Genomic DNA, 27,637 nt, shown 5'->3' with positions numbered 1-27,637 from the left:
TGGGAAGGGCACGCTGACTTTCCGCTACTCGTTTTCTGCATTCGGCTCCGGGCGTTGGAAGCGTCAAGAACGTCATTCGAATTCCGTCGCGCTGCGTTGCGTTGTACGTCACGGGTGGCGGGAGCGGGAAGGAGTTCGGATTCTCGTTCTTCCCTGGCGGTTAGGAAAGTGCTGTCTGTCGCGCAGTCTCAGTCCGTTCGCCGAGCGTTCCTTGGGGGTCCGCGCTCACTTTCGGCCGCCGCTCTGCCCATCAGCGCCGCGGAGCTGCAGATCGGTTTCGAAACCCTCGGCACCCGAGCCGGCAGCGCGATGCATGTGATCAAGCGAGGTGAGGAGGGAGAGCGGCCGCCCGGCTGCAGCACCTCGGTCACTCACGCCCGCCCCGCGGCGCCCCGCGCTTCCCGCCCTTCCCGCCGCGGCTTCCCGCCCTGTCAGCGCGCTGGGCCCGGTCTGCTCGGTCGGCCCCTGAGTGCCCGGGTTGGCTTGGCCTTTGTGGTGGCGCGCCCTCCACAGTTACTCCCGTGTGGGCTTGTCCCCGAGCACTGCTGTTCCTAGCCGCCATCCGCAGCTGCTTCTGGCTCCATTTTACAGAAGGCGTTTCAGAGACTGACGAAAAGCACTCCCCCACCCCGCCAGTAATTGAGGAGGCTAGAGTTGAAACTTATATAGCTGATAACACTTTTGTCCGTCTTTTTTTTTAGTTTCTAAAACAAAAACAAACACCACGAAGTTGATGACCTGGAAATTAGAAAAGAAAATACTTTGGACACCAAAGTCATTTTTCTGGTCTTTTGGGAGGTATCTCTCCACCCCTAAATTTTTTTTTTGGAGGGTTTTTTGTGTGTCGTTTATTTGTTTCTTGAGATAGGGTTTCACTATATAGTTAGTAGTGGCTGACCACTTTTGGCTATGTGGACCAGGCTGGCCCTGGATTCACAAAGATCTGCTTGCTTCTGCCTCCTAAATGCTGAGGTGGGTGACTTTTAATCCAATTAAATTGACAAGGTTAGCCACCAAGCCGTCTCTGCAGACCCCAAAGACGATCTCTTAACATTTCTTTTTGGTCAGTTTCAAAAGCTGATTACACTTGATTCTTTCATATTCCCATCTTAATAACTGCTAGTGCAAACTGTGGTTTGATTCTTCAGATGGCCGCCAAGAGCGAGTTATGTTTGACAAAATTACATCACGAATCCAGAAACTCTGTTATGGACTCAATATGGACTTTGTTGATCCTGTAAGTAAATATAGTGTGTATATTTATATCGTGGATTCTTCCCCTCTTGTGACTTTTTGTGTCTCTTATCTGTAGACCTTCACTAACTATACTTAAGTGTTAAATGTGAATTTGTTGCCCGAAACTTTTTTAACTCTGATGTGTCCTTTGAGCTTTCACTTTTCAGAAAACTGAATGTGGACAGAGGGAGCAGTTGATCTTACCCTGTGCAGGCACCTCATTTATCCTGTCCTGGTGCCTGTGTTCCTCTCCGCTCTAGCCACACAGTATGAAAATTGGTTATGTATCTCCATCATCTAGTATTAAGAGTGGATGTATCTTATTCTTAACTTTTAAGATGCTCTTAACAATTTTATACATACATATATGAAATACGTTTTTATTATCTTTTGCCCAGTGTCCTCTTATCTCCTTTCCACCAAACTTCTCCGTAAGTCCTTTTAGTACTCTGCATGTTTGTGTCTCTTTGTGTCCCCGTCTGTCCCTTCTCGTTAAAATTAATTAGGGCTACTTGTATGAGCAGGACCCAGGGCTTAATTTACCTGGTTGAGCAAGGGCGACTTACCAGTGATTGCATTGCTGAGGAATTTGACCCCTCCGGCAGCCGTTAGCTGGACAGTGAAGGGAAGGGCCCTGCGTGTCTGTCATCCACTCGTGCAATACTGATGGGCCCAGTCTTGCAGTTGCGTGTCCAAAGGGACCAGAAGAGGTCACCGGATCCTGTGGAGCTAGAGTATATAGGCTGTCGGGGGGTGTTGGGAACCTACTTCGGGTCCTCTGGAAGAGCAGTGTGCTTTCTTTCTTTCTTTCTTTCTTTCTTTCCTTCCTTTTCTTTTCTTTCTAGATTTATTTATTTATTATGTATACAGTATTCTGCCTGTATGTTTGCCTGCAGGCCAGAAGAGGGCACCAGATCTCATTACAGATGGTTGTGAGCTACCATGTGGTTGCTGGGAATTGAACTCAGGACCTTTGGAAGAGCAGGCAGTGCTCTCCAGCCCCTTTCTTTTCTTCTTTCTTCTGGTTTTTCAAGATGAGATTTCTCTGCGAAGCTCTGGCCTTCTTGGAACTCTCTTTGTAGGTCACGCTGGCCTTGAACTCAGAGACCTGCCTCTGCCCCCAAGGGCTGAGATTAAAGGCGTGTGCCATCGGTGTGCTGAACCAGTCCTCCAGCCCTCATGAAAATATCTTATTCTTGTGAGAGCCACAGTGTGACATTTATCTAATTAAGTACTTGGTAAATGTTTAGTTAGTAGCCAAAGTGAGAAAATAATTTTACACTTCAAAATTTTATAAATCTACACATTTTGAACTTCTAGATAGTAATTAAAATAGTCAAATGTTAATATTGGGATGAATCTGAGACCTTGTCCTATTTCATCTTCTTTGTTTTGTAGATAAGAGAGCGGAGGGGGCTGATTGAATGGTAGTGTAATGAGAACCAGGTAGAGTTTCTTGAATCTTAGTCTATTGCCTCATCTAAAAACGTATGTCCACATGCAGAGATGCCTTAATGGACTAGCTTCCCAGGGTGGATCCTGTTGAAAAAGTCTGGTGGATGCTGTTATATTCGGCACATAGATGATATGCTATTCTGAGTTCTGATTACTTCCAGAAGCTATATGGACTTCTTTGCTTTCCTGCTTATCTGTTGAGTCAAGAAAGCAATCAGGAGCAAACTGTGGTTTTTGTTGTTGTTTTGTTTGTTTTTGGTTTTGGTTTTTCAAGACAGAGTTTCTTTGTAGCCTTGAAGCTGTCCTGGAACTAGCTCTTGTAGACCAGGCTGGCCTCGAGCTCACAGAGATCCACCTGCCCCTGCCTCCTGAGTGCTGGGACTAAAGGCGTGCGCCACCACCACCCGGTGGCTTAGCTGTGTTATAAATGCAATCACAATAAGCGCCTACATTCTCTCAGATCACTCCTGAAGGAGACATGCTTTGGCCAGCTTTCCTAGTTAACCTGTTTCTAAAAGAGTTAGTAAATAAGTAAACTATAACTTAAATTTATTTTTCTTTAAAATGTTTGGTGGGCTCTATAAGCATGAGTCACTGAATTTGGATCTTAACACCTATGTGGAAAAGCCAGCTACAACAGTGTATGTAATCAGAGCTCTGGCACATGCACAAAGGGTCAGATCCTGGTCGCACATAAAATGGCAAGCTCCAGACTCGGAGACACTATCTATAAGTAGAAGGCAGTTGTTACAGTGAGGCCTCTATCCATAGACTTTCCACGCTGGCTCCTCTGACTGTGTGTGCTGTGTGCTTGTGAGGTTTCTGTTGTGTTTTTTTTTCTTTTTGTAAATTTATACTTACTACCGTGGGAGAAAATTATAATCAGCTTCAATTAAAACATACTTATAAAAACGATTCTAGTCTCAGGCTAGCCAAAGGTAGTAAGAACATGTCTGAAAACAAGAACAAAAAACAAAGTACAAAGCTATTCATGTAGTCTAAAGTATGCTTTTGGTATTATTTATCTTTAAAATTTAAATGGTCTTTACTGAACTAAAAACTTTTTCAACTCGGGAGGCAGGGGCAGGTGGATCTCAAGTCGACTCTAGCCTCCACATGCACCTGCGTGGGTAAGTGAGCTTACTCCCATGTGTGTGTGCACATGTCTGTATGCCAACAGTGTCTATATGGTATAGGCACGGGGGAGATGGCTCCGTTGGTAGTGCTTGCTTTGTAAGCATAAGGACCCGAGTTTGGATCCCCAGCATGCATGGAGAAGTCAGATGTGATGGCGCATGCCTGTGGGAAGGAAGATACAGGGTCTCCCTGAATTTCGCTGGCTGGTGCGCTACTCCAGGGTCAGTGAGAGTCCCTGTCTCAAAAACGGAAGTGTGTGAGGTGGAGGTTGGAGCGATGGCTGCTCTTCCAGAGAACCTGAGTTCAATTCCCAGCACCCACATGACAACTCAATTGTAACTTCGGCCCCAGAGTATCTGTCCCACACCTCTTCTGCCATCCGCTGGCATTTTTTTTTTAAAGTGACACTAATTCATTTGTATATGTATAGGATACATTTTTGGTAGTTTTGTTGGTTTATGGATTCTTACATTGGGATAAGGATGAGGAGATTTATGTTAAGACTTTGGTTGTCTTAACTGCTCTTTTAAGGAGGCTCTTGTTTTTTGGGTTAAACTCAAATAACTGTTGGTTTTATTTTTGTAGGCTCAGATCACCATGAAAGTAATCCAAGGCCTATACAGCGGAGTCACCACAGTGGAACTGGATACTCTGGCTGCTGAGACAGCTGCAACCTTGACTACAAAGCACCCTGACTATGCCATCTTAGCAGCAAGGATTGCTGTCTCTAACTTGCACAAAGAAACAAAGAAAGTATTCAGTGGTATGTCTGGAGTAACAGCGGTAGAAAGAGTTTAATATTGTCATAAAATTATAGGGATAATATTACATAAGTTCCAAAGATTGCATCTTATTTTAAAAAGCAGGAACTAGAACTTCCTACTTTTCCATGTAGCTGACCTGCTGTGTGAAATGTGTGTGTATGTGAAATTGTATGTGTGTGTGGTATATGTTGAGACAGGGTCTCTCTTAGCCTAGGGTGCCTGCAAACTCAGTTTGTAATCCATGCCAGCCTTGAACTCCTGATTCTCTTGTCTCTATCCCCCAAGTGCTGGGTTTATAGGCATATGTCATCATTTTGGCTTGAGTTTCTGTTCTTTTTAATTTTTTAAAATTAATTTTTAATTATGTTTGCTTATTTTGTGTGTTTGTGCACATGGTGTGCAAATGTGTACCACAGCATGCATGTGAAGGTCCAGGGACAACTTGTGGGAGTCGGTCCCTGGGATAGAACTCTGGTCATCGGGTTTGGTGGCAAATCCCTTTACCTGCTGAGCAATCTTGCTGACCTAAGTTTTTGTTCTGAAAAAAATTAAAAAAAAAAGTGTCACAAAGTGATGGTAATTTCCTTCTGCACCCTGTTTTTTAGCTGTGTGTGAGAGCCATTTAGGAATTGCTATTAAGCTATAAGGGCTTATATTCATTATCTTTTAAAGACTGTTTCTTTTATATGTAATGTGTTATACTATAGGTACTCAACAGAGGTATGTTTGTTGAGTATTTTCTCTGCTAGGCACTGAAGTAGGTTGGTATTAAAAAACAAGAATTGAAGCCGGGCGATGGTGGCGCACGCACTTGGGAGGCAGAGGCAGGTGGATCTCTGTGAGTTCGAGACCAGCCTGGTCTACAGAGCTAGTTCCAGGACAGGCTCCAAAGCCACAGAGAAACCCTGTCTCAAAAAACAAAAACAAACAAACAAAAAAACAAGAATTGAGAGTCATTATTTTAAAACAGCCATTTAGCAGTTTGACTTTCCTTGTTTATTTTGTCTTTCCTCAGATGTGATGGAGGATCTCTACAATTACATAAATCCACACAACGGCAAACATTCTCCCATGGTGGCCAGTTCAACCCTGGATATTGTTATGGCCAATAAGGATGTATGTACAACATTTTTTTTTCTGGTGGGAATTAATTAATTTAATAATGCATTTAAGGCCGGACAGTGGTCGCACTCACCTTTAATCCCAGTGTTCAGGCTGAGGCAGGTGAATCTCTGAAGTTAAAGCCTAGCCTGTTCTCTAGAGCGAGTTCTAGGACGACCAAGGCGACACAGAGAAACCCTGTCTTAAACAGAAACAAAGCAAAACAAAATGCATTCATCAAGAACGTTTGAACACTACAGAAGGTGTATATTAAAACCAATCCTGCTCTAGATCCTGGTTTTCTTTAGTAAAAGCAACTTGATCTAAGCATCTAAAGCATTTGACTGTGTGTGCTGTGTTGGGCTCACTGTTCTCGCTGTTGCTGCTCTCACTTAGAACTTGCCCCATTTCTCCTGTCGTCAGTTGCATGGCATTCCATTTTGTAAATTATTTTGATTGTACCCATGAGAATCCCTCTGTTGATGAAAGTTATTTTCCATCTTCCCTGCAATAAGTAAATTTCCTGGTATGATAGCCATGTAAGTGTTTTGGTATAAATCAGTTTTAACGTTAGGTAACAGGGAAATTAGTTTTCTAGTTCTCTAAGTATGTGTTAGCTATTAAGGAGACTTAAAGCAGCCATTTGTATGTTATTTTAGATTTTATTTTTATTTTTATGTATATAACTGTTTTACTTGCGTGTGTTTATGTGCACCATGTGCATGCCTGGTGCCCACAGATGTCAGGAGAGGCTCTCAGATCCCTATGACAGCTACAGTTACACATAGTTCTGCACTACCATGTGGGTGCAGGGAAGTGGACCCTGCTCCTCCTAACCACAGAGTCCTCTCTAGCCTCTCTTCACGACCTGAATTTGTAGCCCTGGTAGGACCTGGGACCTGCAGCCGTCCTCTGTGCTCTGCCTTCTGAGTGCTTTCACAGGCCTGAGCCCCCAAACCTGGCCCAGTGCATAGTTTTGAAAATAAGTTAAAAACAAGTAACAGTAGCAAAACCTGAGCCTAAAAGTAAATATTAGAAGATAAACAAATACTCATAGTTTCGGACCCCTGTTCTTCACTGATCAGTCTAGCCCATGCCTGGTTTGGATTACAAAATTGCTCTTCAAAATTTGGCAGAAGAAGGAACAGGATTTCAGATAGTATGGCTGATGTGGCCACATCTAATTACTTTTATTGTCTTTAAGTGACTTTATAACCTACCAAACCTCTTTAACAGTGACCAATTTTATAAAATCTTACTGCCACAATAGTAATTTGTTTTAGATCTGTTGAAGAACCATGAATTTTCAAAGCCTATAAACTACTTTCATTTGTTTGTAATACATATTATTTTGTTCAGTTTATTTTATTTTATTTTTTTTGGTTTTTCGAGACAGGGTCTCTCTGTAGCTTTGGTGCCTGTCCTGGAACTAGCTCTTGTAGACCTGGCTGGCCTCGAACTCCCAGAGATCCGCCTGCCTCTGCCTCCCGAGTGCTGGGATTAAAGGCGTGCGCCACCACCGCCTGGCTATTTTGTTCAGTTTAAAGTGGGTTCATTGTCAAAACAAATATTTGCAACTGGTAATGGTGCGTTCTTATGACCCTAGCAAGAAGAGTCAGGACTGTTCATCGGTCTACTTAGTGAGTCCAGGTTAGTCAGAGGTATGTAGCAAGTTCCTGTTTCAAAAATAAATAAAGGCAGGAGCACACCTTTAATCCCAGCACTCAGGAGGGAGAGGCGGGTGGATCTCTGAGTTCAAGGTCAACCTGCTCCCCACAGTGAGTTACAGTTCAGCCAGGGTTCCACAGAGAAACCTCAGAAAAAAAAAAAAGAAGAAAAAGAAAGCAAACAAACAAAATTTAAATAAATAAGTATACTCACATGCAATAAAGTTAAAAATGAATTAATATGTGGTACCAGTATTTTAATATTTACTAGTATTTTAGAAAGCCGGTTTAAGGGTGTTCATATAGTCACTTTCATGCTCATATTCTTTCAGATTGATATAAACATAAGGGAAATTTGGAAATTAATCACTTAGTGTAAGTTCTCTAGTTTTTAAATAATTATGTTTTAAAGTTTTAACTTTTTTTGTGGTAAGGATGGAGCTTAGGGTTGTGCATGCTAGTGCCCTGTCACTCAGCCTCTAGCACACTCCTGCGTGCTTGTCTTAAAGTCTACTGGGGTTCAGTTCGTATGCTTCCCGCCCCTCTGCCTCTCAGTGTGTGAGATTTGTGTCTGTGAGAGTAGACATAGTGCTGTCTCTTTGGTACGCTATATTACTTTTAGTTCTGGAGTCAGCTAAAAACACTAGAAGTTGTGAAAGTTAAGTCTTATTATCTTAATTATGGATTCTTTTTGATTTCCTCCAGCGCCTGAATTCTGCCATTATCTATGACCGAGATTTCTCTTATAACTACTTTGGCTTTAAGGTAAGTAAATAATGGGTCTCCTATACGTGAGGATCCCTCCTTGAACCTGGAAGTATAAGGTTTTGTTCATGTTTGATGAAATCAACATGGATGCACCTGGTTATGGTAGGATTATGGTAGTGGTGACACTTTAAGCAAAAAACAGCTTATTCATTAATAGCTTTCAAACTTTCCAAATATTACTTCTGGGTTATTTTAAAAAATTACTTGGATAATCTGTCACAATTACTTCATATTCTACTATTCTTGCAATACCTATTGACTCCCTACTCTGAGAAGTGTTTGTGCTTACGTAACGTAGTGACTAAGGACAGGGCTGTTTAGTTCAGACCAGCTGGGCTCAGCTCTCCTGGTTCTTGTTCATAAGCTGTGCGATCGGCCCCTTAGAATGAGGATAGTGTAAGAGTCAACATGTCTCTTCTGGAGACTGATTATGTTGCTTGGATCAGTGTCTAGTATCTTAAAAGCACTGCACAGATGTTAGGATGCTTCTGCTGCGAGCCTATAGCATTGTTGTATACAAGCAGGCCTTGCCCAGAAGTTTGCATATAGTTTTTGCTGCAGCAGAACAGCTAAGTGATAATGTTCTAGACTGCAGGTAGAAATGGTAAATATTCTTTTTATTTAAAATGATAAGTTTGAGAGATTTCATCAGATCTTACTATAAATTGTATATCCGCTATGTATTTTAAAACTTGAGAATTATTTGTTGACTTTGCTCTTGTAGACACTGGAGCGATCCTATTTACTGAAGATCAATGGAAAAGGTAAGAAATGAAAATGTATGTTAGCTTTTCTGTTCATTACGTTGAATGTAGGGCTTTGCACTATTAGCCTTAACATTTCTATTTAGAATCAAAATAACATTTAAAAACATTTATTGCTTTTGGGACTGTAGAAATGACTCAGCAGTTAAGAGCCTGGGTGCTCACAACTGTCTGTAATGGCAGCTCTAGGGGATTCAGTGCCCTCTTCTGATCTCTGGGCACCAGGCATGTACATGGTATATAGTCATTCATATGCAAGCAAAACATTTAAAAAATTATTACATTTATTTATTTGTGTGCATAGGTATGGGAAGGGGAGAGAGATGTACTTGTGCCATAATATACATGTGGAAGTTGGAGGCCTAGTGAGAAGAATTGGTTCTTCCCTTCCACAGTGTGGGACCCAGTTGTTAGCCTTAGCAACAGTGCTTTTACCTCCTGAGCCACTTTGCAGCCTTCCAAATAACCTTTTTGTTGTATCATTGTAAAGAATAGAAACTTTTTTAGCTTGTGGTTCTGAGGATTCTCACATGGTAAGGGCAGCAAAATATCTCTAAATGACATTTAAACTTTAGTTTATTATAAGTTGTGTTGCTTGTTTGTTAAGTTTTTTGCTTGGGTATGTTTGAGCCTAGGTATTCTGACATGTCCCATTATCTGAAAACTCCTACCTTCTTTCAGTGGCCGAAAGACCACAGCATATGTTGATGAGGGTATCTGTGGGGATTCACAAAGAAGATATCGACGCTGCAATTGAAACATACAACCTGCTTTCTGAGAAGTGGTTTACTCATGCCTCTCCTACTCTCTTCAATGCTGGGACCAACCGTCCACAACTGTCCAGGCACGTATCATCTAAAGCTATTTTTCGTTGCTGTTGTTTTCTTTTTTAAAGGTTTATTTTTTTTATAATAGTGTTTTGTCTGTCTGTATGTATGTATGTGCACCATGTGTGTGTCTGTTGCCTGTGATCAGAGAGGGCATTGAATCCCTGGAACTGGAGTTAGATAGTTCTGAGCTGCCATGTAGGTGCTAGGGATTGAACCCTGGTCATCTCAACGAGCAGCCAGTGTTCTTAACCACCAAGCCATCTCTATGACCCCTAAACTGCTTTTATAAATGGTTTGACTAGGGAAATAAGAAAAAGCCAGGAGGTTCATTACATTAAAAATAAACAAAAACTTCAATTATTGCCTACTCTGATGAATGAAATAATTTGCATTTGGAACAATCTCTGACTTAGGGTAAATAAGTTGGAAGAGGACAAGTGCTGTTAGTGAGAACGTCCTGGACTGGGGTGGTGGTTCTGCAGCTGAGTGTTTTAGGGGCCATTGAACAGAATGTTTTTGATAGGGAATTGTATGTCATTTGTTTTTGTTTTTTTTTAAATATTTATTTATTATGTATACAATATTCTGTCTGTGTGTATGTCTGCAGGCCAGAAAGAGGGCACCAGCCCTCATTACAGATGGTTGTAACCAGATGGTTGTACATGTGGTTGCTGGGAATTGAACTCAGAACCTTTGGAAGAGCAGACAATGCTCTTAACCACTGAGCCATCTCTCTAGCCCCTTGTATGTCATTTGTATTCCAAGAAAGTTGTTTTTAAGTAAAAAAAGAGGACATAGTTCAGTGGTAGATCATGTGCTTAGTATGCACAAGACCTTTGGATTAAGAGTTTTCAGCACTGTTAAAATGATTAGTAAGGAAGGAATGATTAGTAAGTATCTGGAGCTAGTTAAGAAATTTCTGCAGTAATTTATTTTAAAAATTGTGAAAGGATTAATGAGGTGAAGGTAGAGGTTGGGAAAAGGCACATTCCTAAAATACATGGGAATTAAATTGATGGGATTTGTGTGTTCTGAATCTGGGTTAAGGACAGTTCCTGAGTTGATGGGCAGAATAACAGGATTACTGGTGTTGCCCTTGACTGTGGAAGGGATCACAATTAAAGTATCTGGAGTAAGTAAGAGAAAAATACCCTCTGTGTCTTAGAATATGCCAGTGTCTGTATACACACCTCATTGCACTAACATTTATGTACTTCATTGTTGTTTTAGAATAAAATTCATTAGCAAAATTGCTGTCGAAAATAACCTTAATTTGGTAAAAGATATCCATTAAGAATTTAGATCTGGAGCCAGGCGGTGGTGGTGCACACCTTTAATCCCAGCGCTTGGGAGGCAGAGGCAGGTGGATCTCTGTGAGTTCGAGACCAGCCTGGTCTACAAGAGCTAGTTCCAGGACAGGCTCCAAAACCACAGAGAAACCCTGTCTCGAAAAACCAAAAAAAAAAAATAGAATTTAGATCTGGGCTTGAAGAGATGGCTCAGAGGTCAATAGCACTTGTGGCTCTAGTTGTAGACCTGCTTTTGATCTCCAGCACCCATATGGTGGCTTGTAACTGTCTATAATTCAGTTCCACAGGGTCTGACACCTTCTGACCAGGCATGCATGTGGTACACATAGACATACAAGCAAAATACTCATACACATAAAATAAAATAAATCTAAAAGCAAAATAAAATCCTTGTCTCTCTTTTTTTTTTATTTATTTATTTTTTTTTTACAAAATTTTGGAAGATAAAACCCTTGTCTCTATCACTGTTTTTAGTGTGGTAGTGGAGGCCTGAGCTAGCATTGTAAGATAAGAAAAAGAAATAATTAAAAATGGAAGAATAAGATACAGATATGATTTTTACATGAAGAATTCAAAAGTATCTATGGACAAGTTATTAGAATTAGAGATTTCAGCAAATACTTGAATATAGTTCAATGTAAACAAATTATTGTTATTCTGTACTGTAGCATTTGGAAAATTTAAGATTTGGTGTTAAGCTGGGCGATGGTGGCGCACGCCTTTAATCCCAGCACTCAGGAGGCAGAGACAGGTGGATCGAGGCCAGCCTGGTCTACAAGAGCTAGTTCCAGGCCAGGCTCCGTAGCTACAGAGAAACCCTGTCTTGAAAAACCAAAAAAAAAAAAAAAAAAAAAAGGTTTGCTGTTAAGATCCAGGCATGATGGGTGTGCTTGTGATCTCAGGGTAAACACAGAATTGTCATTTGGGGTCAGTCTGTTCTACATAGCAAATTGACAGCCATCCTGAGCTGTACAGGGAGACCCTGCCTCCAAACATCAAGGGTTTGGGCTATAGCTCAGTAGTAGAGTGCATACCTTTAATCTTAGCACTCTGGAAGCAGAGGCAGGCAGAGCTCTGAGTTTGAGGCCAGCCTGATCTACATAATGAGTTTTAGGACTGCCAGGACTATGTAGAGAGACCTTGTCTCAAAAACAATAACAAAAAACCTTTATTTTTTTCCTGGTGGTTTACTAACAATTAGAAAAGTCTAGTTTATGTGTAAGAATTTGTTTGAGAATATTAATTCTGGCACATAAGTAGTCTGGTAAAAATCAGACTGATATTTTAGACTTACCTATAAAACTTATGGGCTTAATGTCTAAGTTAGGTAGCAAGATTAGTTTAAAATAATAGTTTAAAATAATTGGTGTTTTATATTCTTGTGAAAACATTTCGGAACTTTATAGGTTTCAGCTCATTTGGTTTGATCAGATTGTCTAGCCACTTTTGGCATTGTTTGAGTTGTCCTTTTTCTCGTAACAGCTGTTTCCTTTTGAGTATGAAAGATGACAGCATTGAAGGAATTTATGATACTCTGAAGCAGTGTGCCTTGATTTCTAAGTCTGCTGGGGGAATTGGTGTTGCTGTGAGTTGTATTCGGGCTACTGGAAGCTACATTGCTGGGGTAAGTGTTTAAGTTGTATGACTTAAAGCCAGTCATACTCTGTGAGTGGCAGAGTCATTTTACTTCTCTCATTTATCATTGGAGAGTTAAGTTATGTGAGATAAACTCTAGAATTTCCCACTCCCCTCCCTGAGACTGGGTTTCTCTGTAGTTGGAGCCTGTCCTGGAACTAGCTCTTATAGACCAGGCTGGCCTTGAACTCACAGATATCCACCTGCCTCTGCCTCTCGAGTGCTGGGATTAAAGCCGGGCACCTCCACCGCCCAGCTCTCTAGAATATTTTTTTAGCTTAGATTTTAGAATTATGGTTTTGTTTTTGCAACAGTAATTGCAGCCATCATTTATCTCTGTGTAGTTTTGGAGCCTGTCCTGGAGCTCTCTGTAGACCAGGCTGTCCTTGAACTCACAGAGATCCACCTGCCTCTGCCTCCTGAGTGCTGGATTAAAGGCATGCACCACCAAGTTGTTTCGGATTCTTTAGTGGGGAAAGTGCTGTCATTGTATGTTTTTCTTTTAAGGTACTCAAAGTATATTTTTATCTAATGACTTAAATTTAGTTACTTTGGTTTTGTAATTTTTTGACTTGCTATATCTCATTCTGTATTAGGGTTGTGTTAAGGCAGCTGGATATAAACTTAGTGATATTGTATTGATTCTTCTGTTAGGCATTATGTTTTCATTGCTCAGGTGTGGATGGAGAGCAGGTAAACCTCATAGATGGCTGCTTAGAAATCAGTCAGTGCTTGAACAGAAGATCCGGAACTGGCTTTTACTTTGAACTGTTTTGGGTTTTTTTCCTTGTAGAGCCCTGTGTCTCATCCAGATGCCTTTATTCTTGACTTTTCTTTCAGACTAATGGCAATTCGAATGGCCTTGTACCGATGCTGAGAGTATATAATAACACAGCTCGATATGTAGATCAAGGTGGAAACAAGGTATGCTTTGTTACTGGCAAGTGCTGGATATCAGAACTGAAAGTCTTTAGCTATAAAAGTTGGTTTAGTCATATATTGTTTTACTTTGTTTTTAAAGATTTATTTTATTCTTATTTATATGATTAGCATGTGTATATCTTTGTGAGCATGTACAAGTGGGTGCTTATGGAGTCCAGAAGACGGCATTGGATCCTTGGGGCTGGAGCTCTAGGTGGTTGTGAACCATCCAGTGTGTGTGCGGGGAACTGAGCTCGAATCTCTCCAGTGTGCCCCCCCCACACACACACACCAATTTTCTAAACACCATGCCTTCTTTTTATTTATTTATTTTTTTAAATATTTATTTATTTATTTATTATGTATACAATATTCTGTCTGTGTCTATGCCTGCAGGCCAGAAGAGGGCACCAGACTTCAATACAGATGTTGTGAGCCACCATGTGGTTGCCGGGAATTGAACTCAGGATCTTTGGAAGAGCAGGCAATGCTCTTAACCACTGAGCCATCTCTCCAGCCCCATGCCTTCTTTTTAAAAGGCAGAATCTTATTTTGTAACCTTAAGCTGACCTCACTCAGACTTGCTGTACAGTAGTCTAGGCTGGTCTTGAATATTGTGTGATTGTTTGTTTTTGTTTTTTTTTTTAACTTAATAAAATTAAATAGACATAGTTGTTTGCTTAATATGTAGTTGAATGGGTTTTAATGAAAGTACATCCAGAATAACTGCCATACACAGTTAAGATACGGGGCACTTTGAGTACCCCAGAATGTTTGCTAATGTACCTTTGCATTCAGTCATTGCTTATAGTCTCACCCACACATACTTTATCCTTGGCTGTTATTTATCTTTTTATCTAATGAGCTTTGACAACTTTCATGAGGTAGATCACCAATTTTTGTTTGTTTGTTTGTTTGTTTGTTTATTTGAGGTGTTCTCGTGTAGCCCTGGCTGGCCCTTAGTTCCTGATTCTCTTTCCTTTCCCTCCCAAGTGCTGAGGTTACAAGTATGTGTCACCCAGCCGCTTGGTCTTTTTCCTTAGCTAAAAACACTTGTTATATTGCTAAATTTAAAGCAACTTGTTGTGGCCTTCATGTGCTGGTCATGGTGTGAAGTGCTCTGCACTGCAGTGAGGAGAGCCTGCACTTCACTGTGAAGTGCTCTGCACTGCAGTGAGGAGAGCCTGCACTTCACTGTGAAGTACTCTGCGCTGCCTTGCTTCACTGCCACTTGGAACTAGTTACTCTTGTTCCAGGAGTTCTCTTTTAGCTGTGTGTGTCCACGCTTGCATGCTGATGCCTGTGGCAGCCAGAAGAGGGTGTCAGATCTCCTGGAAGTGGAGTAGGCACTTGTGGGTGCTGAGAACTCTGGGCCTCTGTGAAAGCAACAAATGATCTTAACTACTGAACCAGCCATCTTTCCGACCCCTAAGTTTTCTCTACTTCTAAAATGTTAAGAAAAATATTAATATTTACTTTTGTGGGTACTTTTACTTTTTTCACTAATCATAGTGAAGATGAAAGGAGACTTTATAAAAGTGCTTTGTAAAATCTGAAGCTTCTTTGTTTTATTTTGGTTCAGATAAGAATGCTAACTTTCTTACCTTTAGCGTCCTGGGGCATTTGCTATTTACCTGGAGCCTTGGCACTTAGACATCTTTGAGTTCCTTGACTTGAAGAAGAACACAGGGAAGGAAGAGCAGCGAGCCCGGGATCTCTTCTTTGCACTTTGGATTCCGGATCTCTTCATGAAGCGAGTGGAGACTAACCAGGTGAGAGGGCTGGTACCTGTGTGCAGTTTTGGGCCCCCAAATTATTACTTTTACACCCAATTTCCACTAAAGCCCGCTTCTTGGAGTGTTTGTAATGGGCTGGGCTGGTTGTATGACATTTCTCATAGCTGGTATTACTTCTTTGTAGGACTGGTCATTGATGTGTCCAAATGAGTGTCCTGGTCTGGATGAGGTTTGGGGAGAGGAGTTTGAGAAATTATATGAAAGGTATGAGAAAAATATTAATGTTGTAATTGTTTGAGCCATGGTTTCTCTTTCTCAGGGTATCCAAATATCAAGAAGTGTTTATGGTGGGCTAACACCGAGACTCTTAAGAGCATTTGCCTGCCCCGTTGTGAGGCACCGAGTTTGAGCCTTGCCTTTGGATAGAGAGAAAAATGTTTAATCTTAGTTCATTTCTAGAAATCTTTGAAAGAGTCTAGAAGAGAGTGTAATTATTAATTTGGTTTTTGTTTGATGTTTCTTGGCTTTTTCACCAAAATTATTATTTATCTTCTTAAAATTTGGGTGCTTGGTAATTTTTTTAATTGATCCTTATAAAAACTGAGATTAAAGACTAGCTGGGTTATTTTATAATAGTACTTTTTAAAAAATTACATTTATATAATTATTTTGGGATTGGGGCCCCAAGTGTGCTGCAGTGCATCTGTGGAAGTCAGAGTACATTTTGCAGGAGTTGCTTCTCTCCTTCCACTGAATGGTCCCCAGGGTCAAACTCAGGGTCTCAGATTTGTCAGCAAGTACCCTTCCTTACTGAGCCATCTCCCTGGCCCAGTATAGTACTTTTGATAATATAAAAACAAGTAACTAGGACACACATGTTGACAATTCATTAAAATTAGCAGAGTAGTGAATTTTGTTTTTTTATTTCTTTGAAGCTGAATGACAGCTTTGCTACAGTTTGAGAAAAACAGCAGGCAGTCAGACTGAACAGCTGGCTGTCAGACTGAACAGTAGGCAGTCAGACTGAAACAGCAGTCAGTTAGACTGAAACAGCTGGCTGTCAGACTGAACAGCAGGCTGACTGAACAGCAGGCAGTCAGACTGAACAGCAGGTGGTGACTGAACAGCAGGCAGTCAGATTAAACAACAGACAAACTGAACAGCTGGCAGGCAGACTGAACAGCAGGCATGGCAGAGACAGTGTAAGCAGTGCCATGGCTTTGATAATAGCTCTTGTTCCTTTTTATTTTGATAAGTGCTATTGATTTGGTGGGGTCATTTGAAGGAATCCAAAGCTGCCTGGTTTTCTGGTGGTCTCGGCTGATTAAGAAAATGAATTTCAGCCGGGCGGTGGTGGCGCACGCCTTTAATCCCAGCACTTGGGAGGCAGAGGCAGGCGGATCTCTGTGAGTTCGAGACCAGCCTGGTCTACAAGAGCTAGTTCCAGGACAGGCTCCAAAACCACAGAGAAACACTGTCTCGAAAAACAAAAAACAAACAAACAAACAAAAAAAAAACGAAAATGAATTTCAGGGTTGGAGGAATGGTTCGGTAGTTAAGAGTGCTCATGCAGTCTTGAGGCCCTCCCTGCTTTGGATCTCAGCCCCCAGATAACAAGCCAGGCATCTTGAAAATACCCATTAGTCCAGCTCTGGCTTCTGTGTGCCCGTAGGCATGTACCCTCACACACACCTACACAGGCACACATAAAGAAATAAATAGAACCAGCCTTTTAAGAAAGATGAATATCACTCCCTTTGTCCTCTTCAGTAAAGCTTTGAGAATCTACATAACTTTATATTTTCATGCATTCTTCCTAGAGTATGAATGTTGGAATAATTCTATCTTTCAGTTACGAGAAGCAGGGTCGTGTCCGCAAAGTTGTGAAAGCTCAGCAGCTTTGGTATGCCATCATTGAGTCTCAGACAGAGACGGGCACCCCGTACATGCTCTACAAAGACTCCTGTAATCGGAAGAGCAACCAGCAGAACCTGGGCACCATCAAATGCAGCAACCTGTGTACAGAAATAGTAGAGTATACCAGCAAAGATGAGGTAGGCAGAGACGCTGCCGCATCCTGAGGGAATCGTAGAGGTAGTTACTAACTGTGACTCCCTTGCTTGGATTCACTTGAAGTGGTTGAAGGAAATTTTGTTTCCCAGCACTGAAAAAAAGAAAAAGAAGAACAAAACAACACCCAGAAACTAAACTAAGCTGTATTTTAAAAATAAGAATTTAGCCACCTGGGAGAATGGGGAACGGCATACATTGAAGAGTTAAGAACATTCCAGCATTCTGACCAGTCAACTCCCTGTGTAGCTGACGGTGCTAGGTCAGAAATACACTGAGAAGTGATGAGGAGACCCCAGTTTTAGGGGTGGGGGCTTAGCTTAGTTGTAAAGAGTTTACCCAGCAAAGACTGATAAATTCCTTGAGTTTGGTTCTCAGCACTGGTGTCGGGGGTGGTTGTGTTCACATCTGATAGTTCTGAAGGCTGTAATGATCTCACTGATACAAAGAGAAGAAACTAAAAGTATGTGATTCTGAATTCTTTCTTTATATTGCAGGTTGCAGTTTGTAACTTGGCTTCTCTGGCTCTAAATATGTATGTCACCCCAGAACACACATATGACTTTGAGAAACTGGCTGAAGTCACTAAAGTCATTGTCCGAAATTTGAATAAGATAATTGATATAAACTACTACCCTATTCCAGAGGTATGGTTACATGTCCCTGCTTATTGATAGTTATTGAATCCAAGATGGAGGACATTTGTCTCGGTCTGCAAGTTCTAATTTAAATGGATGTCCTTGGAATGGTGTGAGAAAACGGAAAGGAGGAGGTCACGTGTATCAGTGGTGTAGGATGTTACCTTTTGTGCTCAGTGATGTTTTCTTTTCTTTTTTCCCCAAATCTTTTCACACAAAGGCACAGTTATCAAATAAACGCCATCGGCCCATTGGAATTGGGGTACAAGGTCTAGCAGATGCTTTCATCTTGATGAGGTACCCCTTTGAAAGCCCAGAAGCCCAGTTATTGAATAAGCAAATCTTTGAAACTATTTATTATGGAGCTTTGGAAGCCAGCTGTGACCTAGCCAAAGAATGTGGACCCTATGAAACGTATGAGGGCTCTCCAGTCAGCAAAGGAGTAAGTATACAGTAAAATTTCCCTTTGCCTGTGAAGTACCAGTAATGGGCTGAATAAAGGCCCCTCCTCAGAGGATGGAGCCTGGGAGAGTGCATTTGTTTGCAGAATGGCTTTTACAGATTTAGTTTAGGACCTCGAGATGGGGTTGTTTTGGATTATTGAGGCCTGGATGTGTTCAGGTGGACCCTAAATCCAGCAATCACTGTTCTGCAAGAGACAGTGGGACATTTATGATGTTTCCCAGGTCCTGTCCACACTCAAGTAGAAGACATCGATTATCCATGACTTGTGATCCTGGGGACTATAATCTGTTTTCCATGCTGCCCTTGTCATCAGTAGTATGTCTTTTCAGTTTTTACATTTATTCTGATACTCAGAAGTCTAGTGTATAGTTATTTGAAATTTGATATTCTTAGCCAAGTATGCAGATCAAGGAAAAAGAGAGAGAGAGAATGTTTTATAAAAGAAATGTATCTTTTTTTTTTCCTTTGGTTTTTCAAGATAGGGTTTCTCTGTAGTTTTTGGTGCCTGTCCTGTAACTCGCTCTGTAGATCAGGCTGGCCTCGAACTTACAGAGATTTTTGCCTTTCTCTGCCTCCCGAATGTTGGGATTAAAGGTCCATGCCCCCACCACCTGACTAGGAATGTATCTCTTAAACCATCTCATGAATGTTAAGATTTCCTGGTTTGAAGATCTGCAGGAATGTGGTGAGACAAGGTCCCAGGCTGCTTCTGATCAATAATGCTTCGTGGAACTTTGTCCAGGAGACTCACTGGAGCTGATAGTCCTTTTTATTTTTTTCGAGACAGGGTTTCTCTGTAGTCCTGACTGTCCTGGAACTTATTTTTTTAGACCAGGCTGGCCTTGAACTCACTCTACCCGTCTCTGCCTCCTGAGTGCTGGGATTAATGGTGTGTGCCACCAGCCACCACCACTCAACCAAGGAGCTTATATTTCTTAATGTGTTGACTACTGGGATGTGGGGATATGGTACAGTTACCCTTTTTTTTTTTTTTAAAAAAATGATCATTGCTTTAAATTGCCTTAGAGTAACATCATAAACATGGGCTATTTCTTAGATTCTTCAGTATGATATGTGGGATGTTACTCCTACAGACCTGTGGGACTGGAAGCTTCTCAAGGAGAAGATTGCAAAGTAAGTGAAGATGTATAAAGTAGCATGGAAGCCGGCGGCTGGGGCTTTCTGGCTCTTCAGGAGTATATATGCTGTTATAACTTTGAATCAGGGCTGTGACCTATCTGACAGAAATGGCTTTAGGGGGAAATACGAGAAAATAGTCATCTGAGAGTACTTGGCACAGTGAAAGTCTTTCAGCACACAGTAGGCTTCTCTGTAGGAGTTGATGTTGTTTGAGGAGCTCAACACCTATGCTAGCTAATTTCTTGTTTTGTTACAACTTTTAGTTTTTTCAAGACATGTTGTCCCTATGTAGCCCAAGCTGTCCTAGAACTCACTCGGTAGACCAGGCTGACCTTAAACTCACAGAGATCCACCTGCCTCTGCCTCCAGAGTGTTGGGATTAAAGGTGTGTGCCACCACTACCTGGCCCAAATAGGTCTACTTTAAAAAAAAAAATTTTTTTTTTTTTTTACTTTTTTAATTCACTGGGCTTATAAATAGTTTGGAGATTTTTTTGTTTTGTTTTGGTTTTTGTGTTTTTAATAGAAATTCACTCCACATTTCAGACTGACTGCAAACATACAGACCACCACGCCCTATCCTAAATACAGTAATAAAACTGTTCATTATACTCTGTCAGCTGCTTGCGCCACAAAACAAACAGAAACCTGGTTTATTCCTTTCCCCAGAGATAAGCCTTATTTATTGTTGATGTGTTTTTCTAGACCTCTTCCAAAAACATACAGTTTGATTATATAAATGTAATTAGAGCTTGAGAGGTTCTGACCGTTGGTTTGGAGATCTTCTAGTGAAAGAAGATCTTCTGAATGTTTTCCACAATTACAGATGATTCTATAGTTGGTATCTAGCAAGTATGACCATAGCGATCTCCTGTCTATGAGCATGATACTGGGATTTACAGGTGAGGAGGTAGAGACATGAGAAAACAGGTGGTCTGCTTCATGCCTTACGTCTAGAAGGTGACAATGAGATTGCAAATGTCATTGTACAGACCCCCTTAAGGCTTGCTCAGTGCTGAGCACCATATGGATCAACAGGTAGAATGTAGGAAGGATAGGCTGTCTGTATTAGAGGAACATAGGTAATACAGGCAGTGCGGACAGTATGTGTAGTGGTGGGAGTCACTGTTAATGCTTGAAGAACAAGTATTTGTTTTGACATTTATGTTTGTTGCCCACCTGGGCAGGAAAATGCTATGGAGGTTGGTCTATACATTTTTAAATGTTTATTTAGTGTGTGTGTGTGTGTGTGTGTGTGTGTGTGTGTGTGTATACATACATGTATGTTGGTGCATGTAGAGAGGTCAGAGGACAGCCTGAAGGAGTTGGTTCTCTCTTACTATGTGCGTTCTGTATGTTGAACTCAGGTAATCAGGGTTGGTGGCAGATGCCTTTATCCACTGAGCCATTTTGTAGGCCCGGGAGTTGGTATCTTAGGCTAAACTATGAAGATTTCTAAGAATGTTAAATAGTGTGTTCTTTAAATATTCTCGGTGCTAAAAAGTGAAAAAATTAATTTTTTAGAAACTAGTACTTGGTAGTAGGGGACATTTAGATTTCCTGAGTATAATCTCTCCCTTTACACAGGATAGCGAGAGTTGTGTGAGACAGGACTGACCACTTTCCCAGCATGGTTTTGTGAAGGGGCCCTGATCATTAAGGCACGTGGTAAAGATGAGTGGGATTGAATGACTGTGCCATCAGGATCCAGATGGACTCAGGACTGCGTTCAGGTTACCTGGGCAAAATAGTACACTGAGTACTGTTTGTAACCCGAGTGCCCAGAACAAGTGGCGTAAGTGAGGACTTCATAAGGCTTGCTAGCAGTTACACTGGTTCTGGGTCTGTTGTGGAACAGTGCCTCCTGCTGTGACCGGTACTCCTCCTGTAGTTTGAAGTCAGTTTGTGAGTTGCATGCCTCTGGTGGTATGCTCAGCCTCTGCTGCCGTGTTGGAGAGTAGCTGCCTTGGCAGACGTTGTCTTTAGCACTAACCTCTAATAATCTTTTTCTTTTAAGGTATGGTATAAGAAACAGTTTACTTATTGCCCCAATGCCTACTGCTTCAACTGCTCAGATTCTGGGGAATAATGAGTCCATTGAGCCTTACACCAGTAACATCTACACGCGCAGGGTCTTGTCAGGAGAATTTCAGGTGAGACCTTTACAACCAGGTTTATAGGAGCTCTTCTGAAAGCTGAGAGTAAAAACTTAACTCCTCATCTGCTTAAACAGCCAGTGACCAGAGCTACAGTATGAGCGTAGCTGCCCTAGCTGGCCTCGAGCTACCCCGCAGCTGAGGATGACCTCGAGCAGCTCCTTCTCAGCTGCTGGGATTGCAGGTGCACACTCCATGCCTGGCTGAGTCAGAGCAGACAGATGCCTACGTTTTTGTTTCTGTTTCTTGAGATGTCTCACTATGTAAATCAGGCTGGCAGTGAGCCTCCTACCTCTGCCTTCTGAGTACTTGAATTATAGGTATGAGCACTCCCTGCATGTTCCATATATGCTACCTCTCATGCTTTAGTTGGGATATTAAAGGTGCCCATAGAAATGTCATTACCCAGGTATGGTGGCTTGTGTTTATAATCCCAGCACTTGGGAAACTGAGGTAGGGGGCACTCTAGTTTTAGGTTAGCCTAGGCTACATAACACCCCCCCCATCCCATCCCATCCCACTTTTTACTCTTATCATTTTAGAGTAGTTCTTGGGTCAAGAATGGTGGTTATGCTTTTAATTCTAGCACTTAGGAGAATCAGAAAGTTCAAGGTCATCTTTGGTTACAAGTAGCCAGTTCCTGGGTAGTGGAGCTGCCTGCGACATAGGCATAGTCTTAAGCAAAGAGGTCGGGGAATGCGTGGTTCTCAGACACGGTTACCAGTGAGAGTTTCTGTTGGTGAGATTAGTGTTGTTTTGTAAATTCCCAGGTAATTCTTTGTGCTGCAAGGTTGAAAACTACTAATTTTAAAAAAATGGGTTTCTAGAGGTCTTGAAATAAGTTTTGTTTATATAGGGACATTACATTTCTAGTTATTTTGCTGAAGTTTTTATTGTGTGATCACGTAAGAAAACCAAAGAAGAATCAGTTTATAAAAACTTTCTTGGCTTAGACAATGTTATTTCTTTTCTTCTTTGCAAATGCTATAGTTTTTCTTAAGCTTTTAAAAACATTTTTGGGGAGGGGCAGGCCAAAATGCACATGGACAGAGGACAGCTCCTGGGTCTGTCCTTCATATGAGTTCCAGGGAGAGACTCAGGTTGTCAGGTTTGGTGGTGCATACCTGCAGGTGCCGTTAAGGTCTCAGGACATGTGCTGTACTTACAGAGGACCCAAGCTTGGTTCTCAGCACCCACACTGGATGGCTTGCAACCACCTGTTATTCCAGATTTAGGGGATTTCATTCGTTTGCACTTTATGTGTGTATATACACATACAATCAAAACCTTCAAAAAAATTTTAGTTTAGTAAAATAGAGTTTACAAAAAATCCAAGACAAATACTTTGATGATCTGATGTATATTTGTGTGGTACGTACATGTGTGTATAAATTGTAGAATGATTACTACAATGTATTGTTTCTTTAATAATGTCAAGACCTTGAAGGGAGGTAGCTTTGTGTGGTGCAATGATCCTCTCGGTTTTGTTAAAAAAACAAAAACAAGAAAGCAAAAAACAGTGGAGTTTATTAGGGGACCTAATAAGTAATTCAACTGTCTTTGAGCTCCAGCTAAGCCTGGGATCCTTTCTAGGCCCTGCCAGTGTTATTTTATTTCTTCACGTCTTTTGTTTTTTCATCAGATTGTGAATCCTCACTTACTGAAAGATCTTACTGAACGGGGCTTATGGAACGAAGAGATGAAAAACCAGATTATTGCGTGCAATGGCTCCATCCAGGTACAGGCTTGAAATGACGTGTGCTTTCTAAGCTGCACGTTGCGGTGCTGTCCCCCTTCTCCCAGGCAGTACAGTCCACACAGACTGTTTTAATGTGTCTGCATTTCTGCATTGTTATGCTAGTTTTATGCACATCTTTACATAGTGTTTCTCCAATAAAACATTAGTTCCTGATTTTTTTGCACAATCGGGGAGCTTTTAAAATCTTGAAGCTTGGGTTGTATTTATTGCCAAGTAAATAAGAATGTCAGGTAGTTGGAATTTGTCCTACAGATTTCTTAAAATCCTGAAATTGGAGTTAAACTTTAAAAATATGGGGGACTGAGACCAGCAGGCTAGAAAGGTACTCAGGTAGTGCTTAACAATAAAGAGATTGCATTTGTGCAGATGGACACCTTGGCTAAGCACACCAGCTTGGCAATACCCCTCCAACTCTCAGCTTTTCATGGCAGAAACTGTAGCACCAGCCAGGTGTGTATTTCAATTCAGTCAGTCGTAGGCCTAAGAAAATCACTTGGTCTCTAAGTGCAATCTGTAGCATTTGGACTTCTTTAAAGTAGTGTATCTTACTGCTTCCTTGGTTTGTGTGTCTTGAAAGCCCTGATTACTTGTGTTTCTGCTGTATATTAGCGTAACTCTTACTTTCCCTCCCTCCCTCCTTCCCTCTCTCCCTCCTTCCCTCCCTTCCTTTTCTTTCCTTGAGACAGGGTTTCTCTGTGTAACCCTGGCTGTTCTCGAACTCACAGAAATCCACCTGCCTCTCTGCTTCCCAGCATGTACCTCCACCACCCGTCCCCATTTCTTTCTTAAATACATTTAAAACAATAACTGCTTTGTCCATAAGCCAGCTCATTTTTAAATCACTACATCAAATTTATATTTGGTTGATTAAATGAGATTTTATTGCCTTTCTAAGCAGGGGATAAGCAGTTTGGGCAAACTTGCTAAAACCATTAAGATATGAACTGCATTGTGGTGTCAGATCTGCAGGGACACCAAACCAAACATCAGAGCAAACATTGTTAGCCTGTTTGTTATATTGCTTTCTTTAATTGGAATTACAACAACACATGGTTTTCCTTTCCCAGAGCATACCAGAAATTCCTGATGACCTGAAGCAGCTCTATAAGACGGTGTGGGAGATCTCTCAGAAGACTGTTCTCAAGATGGCCGCCGAGAGAGGCGCTTTCATTGATCAAAGCCAGTCTTTAAACATCCACATTGCTGAGCCCAACTATGGCAAACTCACGAGTATGCACTTCTACGGCTGGAAGCAGGTTGGTTGACCACTCTGAGAGGGCTTTGCCAGCTTGGGATATTGGGGGATTGGAATAGTTTCTGCTCTAGTTACCTTTTACATATTGCTATTTGTATTTTTCGCTTGAAGTCCAAATGTGTTAAACCTGAGTAAACACTCATCATTGCGTCAGATCAGACTTTCACATTGGGTTTTCTGGTTTCTGTTCAGCAGTCGTGAGCTGCCTGATCATGGGAGCTGAGCACTGAGGTCCTCTAGAAGGGATGAAGTATTCTTAGACTACTGAGTCATCATCCTGGCGCTTTGTCTTTTATATTCTTAGTCTTTAAGAATTTCATACTGTGTAGTTTGATCATTCATAATCACCTTTAACTATTCCCAGATCCACCCAACTCCCACAACTTAATGTTCTCTCTTTTTTCCTTTTCTTTTTTTTCTTTCTGTTTTTTGTGTTTTCAAGACAGGGTTTTTCTGAGCCTGTCCTGGAACTTGCTCTGTAGACCAGACTGGCCTCGAACTCAAGGAGATCTGCCTGTCTCTGCCTCCCAAGTGCTGGGTTGAAAGTGTGTGCCACCACACCTCGCCCTCTTTCTCTTGTTTGTAAATAACCCACCGACTCCTGTTTGTATTGTCCATCACTTCTGGATGGGGGACCATCCACTGGGGTGTTGACTCTCTCTTCCCAAGAAACCGCCCACTGTCCATAGCTCCTCAGTACTGGACCTATGAACTCCTTGTTAGGACAATGACTTGCTCCAGTTGTCTGGACCTCTGTCTCTTACTTTTGTTAAGCCTTCCTTTCTCTTTCTTCCACTGCCCTCTTCTTTACTGACCTCTGTTAAAGACTACCTTGTGTGCTGTTGCCTTTTCCAGAGTAGCCCTGCACTGTCAATCCACTAATTCATAACAATAGGTGCTTTATCCGGAGCGTGTGAGCCAGGGTACACTGTTGCCAACTGCAAAGTGCTGGAATCCTGTTGTGCTCTATATTCTTATTCCTGACGTGTGAGAACCCTTGTATGGAATTACAGATTGACTCTCTTGTGGTAGGGTGATGTTAAGCTCTCTGGACTCTTTTGTGGGGGCTGCCTCCCAGCTCCCAAATGAATCACTCAAGGAGACGTCTAGCCTTAGCTTGATTGGTTTCTTGCCTGGTTTTCTTAATTTATATTATTCCTTCTGCCTTTTGCCTCGGGGCTTTCCCATTCTCTAACTTCTGTAAATGTTACTTTTACTCAGTGGAGTACTGTGGAGAGCTGGATGACTGCCCCCACCCCCCACCCCCCACCGCGTATTTCTTCTTCTCTGGCTTCTATGCCTGCCAGCCCACCTATCCTTTCTCCTGCCTCACTATTGACTGTTAAGATCTTTATTAGACCATCAGGTGATCTAGACAGGTAAAGAGTCACAACTACCTTGCCCTCTCTCAGGACTGGAAGGGGAGGGGGACAGGATGTGTGTGGGGGGAACAGGAGAGAAGTGGGAGGGGAAAAAGTGGAAATTTTGATTGGTATTATTTATAAAGTAATAAATTTAAAAAAGAGAGTCACAGCTTCACAGAATTAAACAAATGCAACATAAACAACAGTAACACACCTTAGCATAATATTCCCAATACTCTTATTTATTACTGTGCTGTTGTCTGCTCCTGGGATTACTGGACAGGATGACCTTTGTGAAGTTTTGATACTCTGTTGAGACCATCTCATCCCCCAAAATGGTTACAGTTCAAGGCAGTAACGTTGTTTTGTACAAACCTGGAAGTAATACATATAAAAGTAAATACAACTGAACAAAAATATTTGACATTCCAAGAAGTAATCCTCTTTTAGGGACACAATTCCAAGGTTTAGCTATCTATTTAAGCATTTTTCAGAATGTTAGAATGTTACATGGAATAGATAAAATTGCAAGTTTAAAAAAGTTTAAGTTGGGGGGCTGGAGAGATGGCTCAGAGGTTAAGAGCATTGCCTCCTCTTCCAAAGGTCCTGAGTTCAATTCCCAGCAACCACATGGTGGCTCACAACCATCTGTAATGGGGTCTGGTGCCCTCTTCTGGCCTGCAGGCGTACACACAGACAGAATATTGTATACATAATAAATAAATAAATATTTAAAAAAAAGTTTAAGTTGGTTTATAGGAATATATTTAAAGGTCTCAAAAATTAGTTTTGTAACTGATCACATGAGAATTGTTTTGAACAAAGATCTTGACTCTACTGTACTGGAATTCTTCCTCATAGCTGTATTTCCTTGTAGGGTTTGAAGACCGGCATGTATTATTTAAGGACAAGGCCTGCAGCTAATCCAATCCAGTTCACTCTGAACAAGGAAAAGCTGAAGGACAGGGAGAAGACATTGAAGGAGGAAGAAGAGAAGGAGCGGAACACAGCAGCCATGGTGTGCTCTTTGGAGAACAGAGAGGAGTGTCTGATGTGTGGGTCTTGAGCAGAGGCCTAGGAGAGACCAGCTCTCTGCCACAGCAGACTTCCTGAGCTTAGATAGGCATAGTGGGTTTGCTTCGTTACGGAAAGGCTTTGCTGGACCTTACTGCCAGGAAAGGAGTCCTTGATTCGCAGTACTGTTTCTTCATAGTGTAAAATTATTTTTAACAAAACAAAAATAACCAAACCCAGCTTTGATATTAGATTCAAAGTTGAAGTTTCAAGAATGCAGAAGAGGCTTCTTGGAGATAGACACGAAGTCTCATCATCCTCCAGCATTCCTGTCTGACCATTTCATTTGGACAAAGAGACTGATTGCCTAGGAATAAAAGTAAGCGATTACTCATCTGTTCCAGACCTTGTCTAGATAAGGTTCTATAGGTCATTTTGAAATAAAAACATTTC

General features: G+C 41.5%; 1 protein-coding gene across 1 annotated transcript; it reads left to right on the top strand.

The window, feature by feature from the left end:
- Rrm1 (ribonucleotide reductase catalytic subunit M1) lies at positions 1 to 27,637 on the top strand. Its single transcript, XM_057779662.1, has 19 exons — positions 1 to 328; positions 1,149 to 1,237; positions 4,414 to 4,591; positions 5,608 to 5,708; positions 8,066 to 8,125; positions 8,853 to 8,892; positions 9,574 to 9,736; positions 12,515 to 12,656; positions 13,508 to 13,591; positions 15,199 to 15,360; positions 15,509 to 15,588; positions 17,177 to 17,378; positions 17,892 to 18,041; positions 18,253 to 18,474; positions 19,555 to 19,631; positions 21,654 to 21,789; positions 23,435 to 23,530; positions 24,619 to 24,807; positions 27,048 to 27,637. Exons 1-19 carry the CDS (start codon positions 310 to 312, stop codon positions 27,234 to 27,236), a joined length of 2,379 nt encoding a protein of 792 aa, XP_057635645.1. The 5' UTR covers positions 1 to 309; the 3' UTR covers positions 27,237 to 27,637.

This window comes from Chionomys nivalis, chromosome 8, assembly GCF_950005125.1.
Source record: "Chionomys nivalis chromosome 8, mChiNiv1.1, whole genome shotgun sequence".
Classification (NCBI taxonomy): Eukaryota; Metazoa; Chordata; class Mammalia; order Rodentia; family Cricetidae; genus Chionomys; species Chionomys nivalis.
This window is presented reverse-complemented; position numbering and strand designations above follow the sequence as displayed.

Bases quoted from the DNA above. Each gene is read 5' to 3' on its own strand.
- Rrm1 (XM_057779662.1), top strand. The intron at 9,737-12,514 runs GCACGTATCATC...TTCTCGTAACAG, and splicing joins AACCGTCCACAACTGTCCAG to CTGTTTCCTTTTGAGTATGA. The intron at 15,589-17,176 runs GTATGAGAAAAA...TCTATCTTTCAG, and splicing joins TTTGAGAAATTATATGAAAG to TTACGAGAAGCAGGGTCGTG.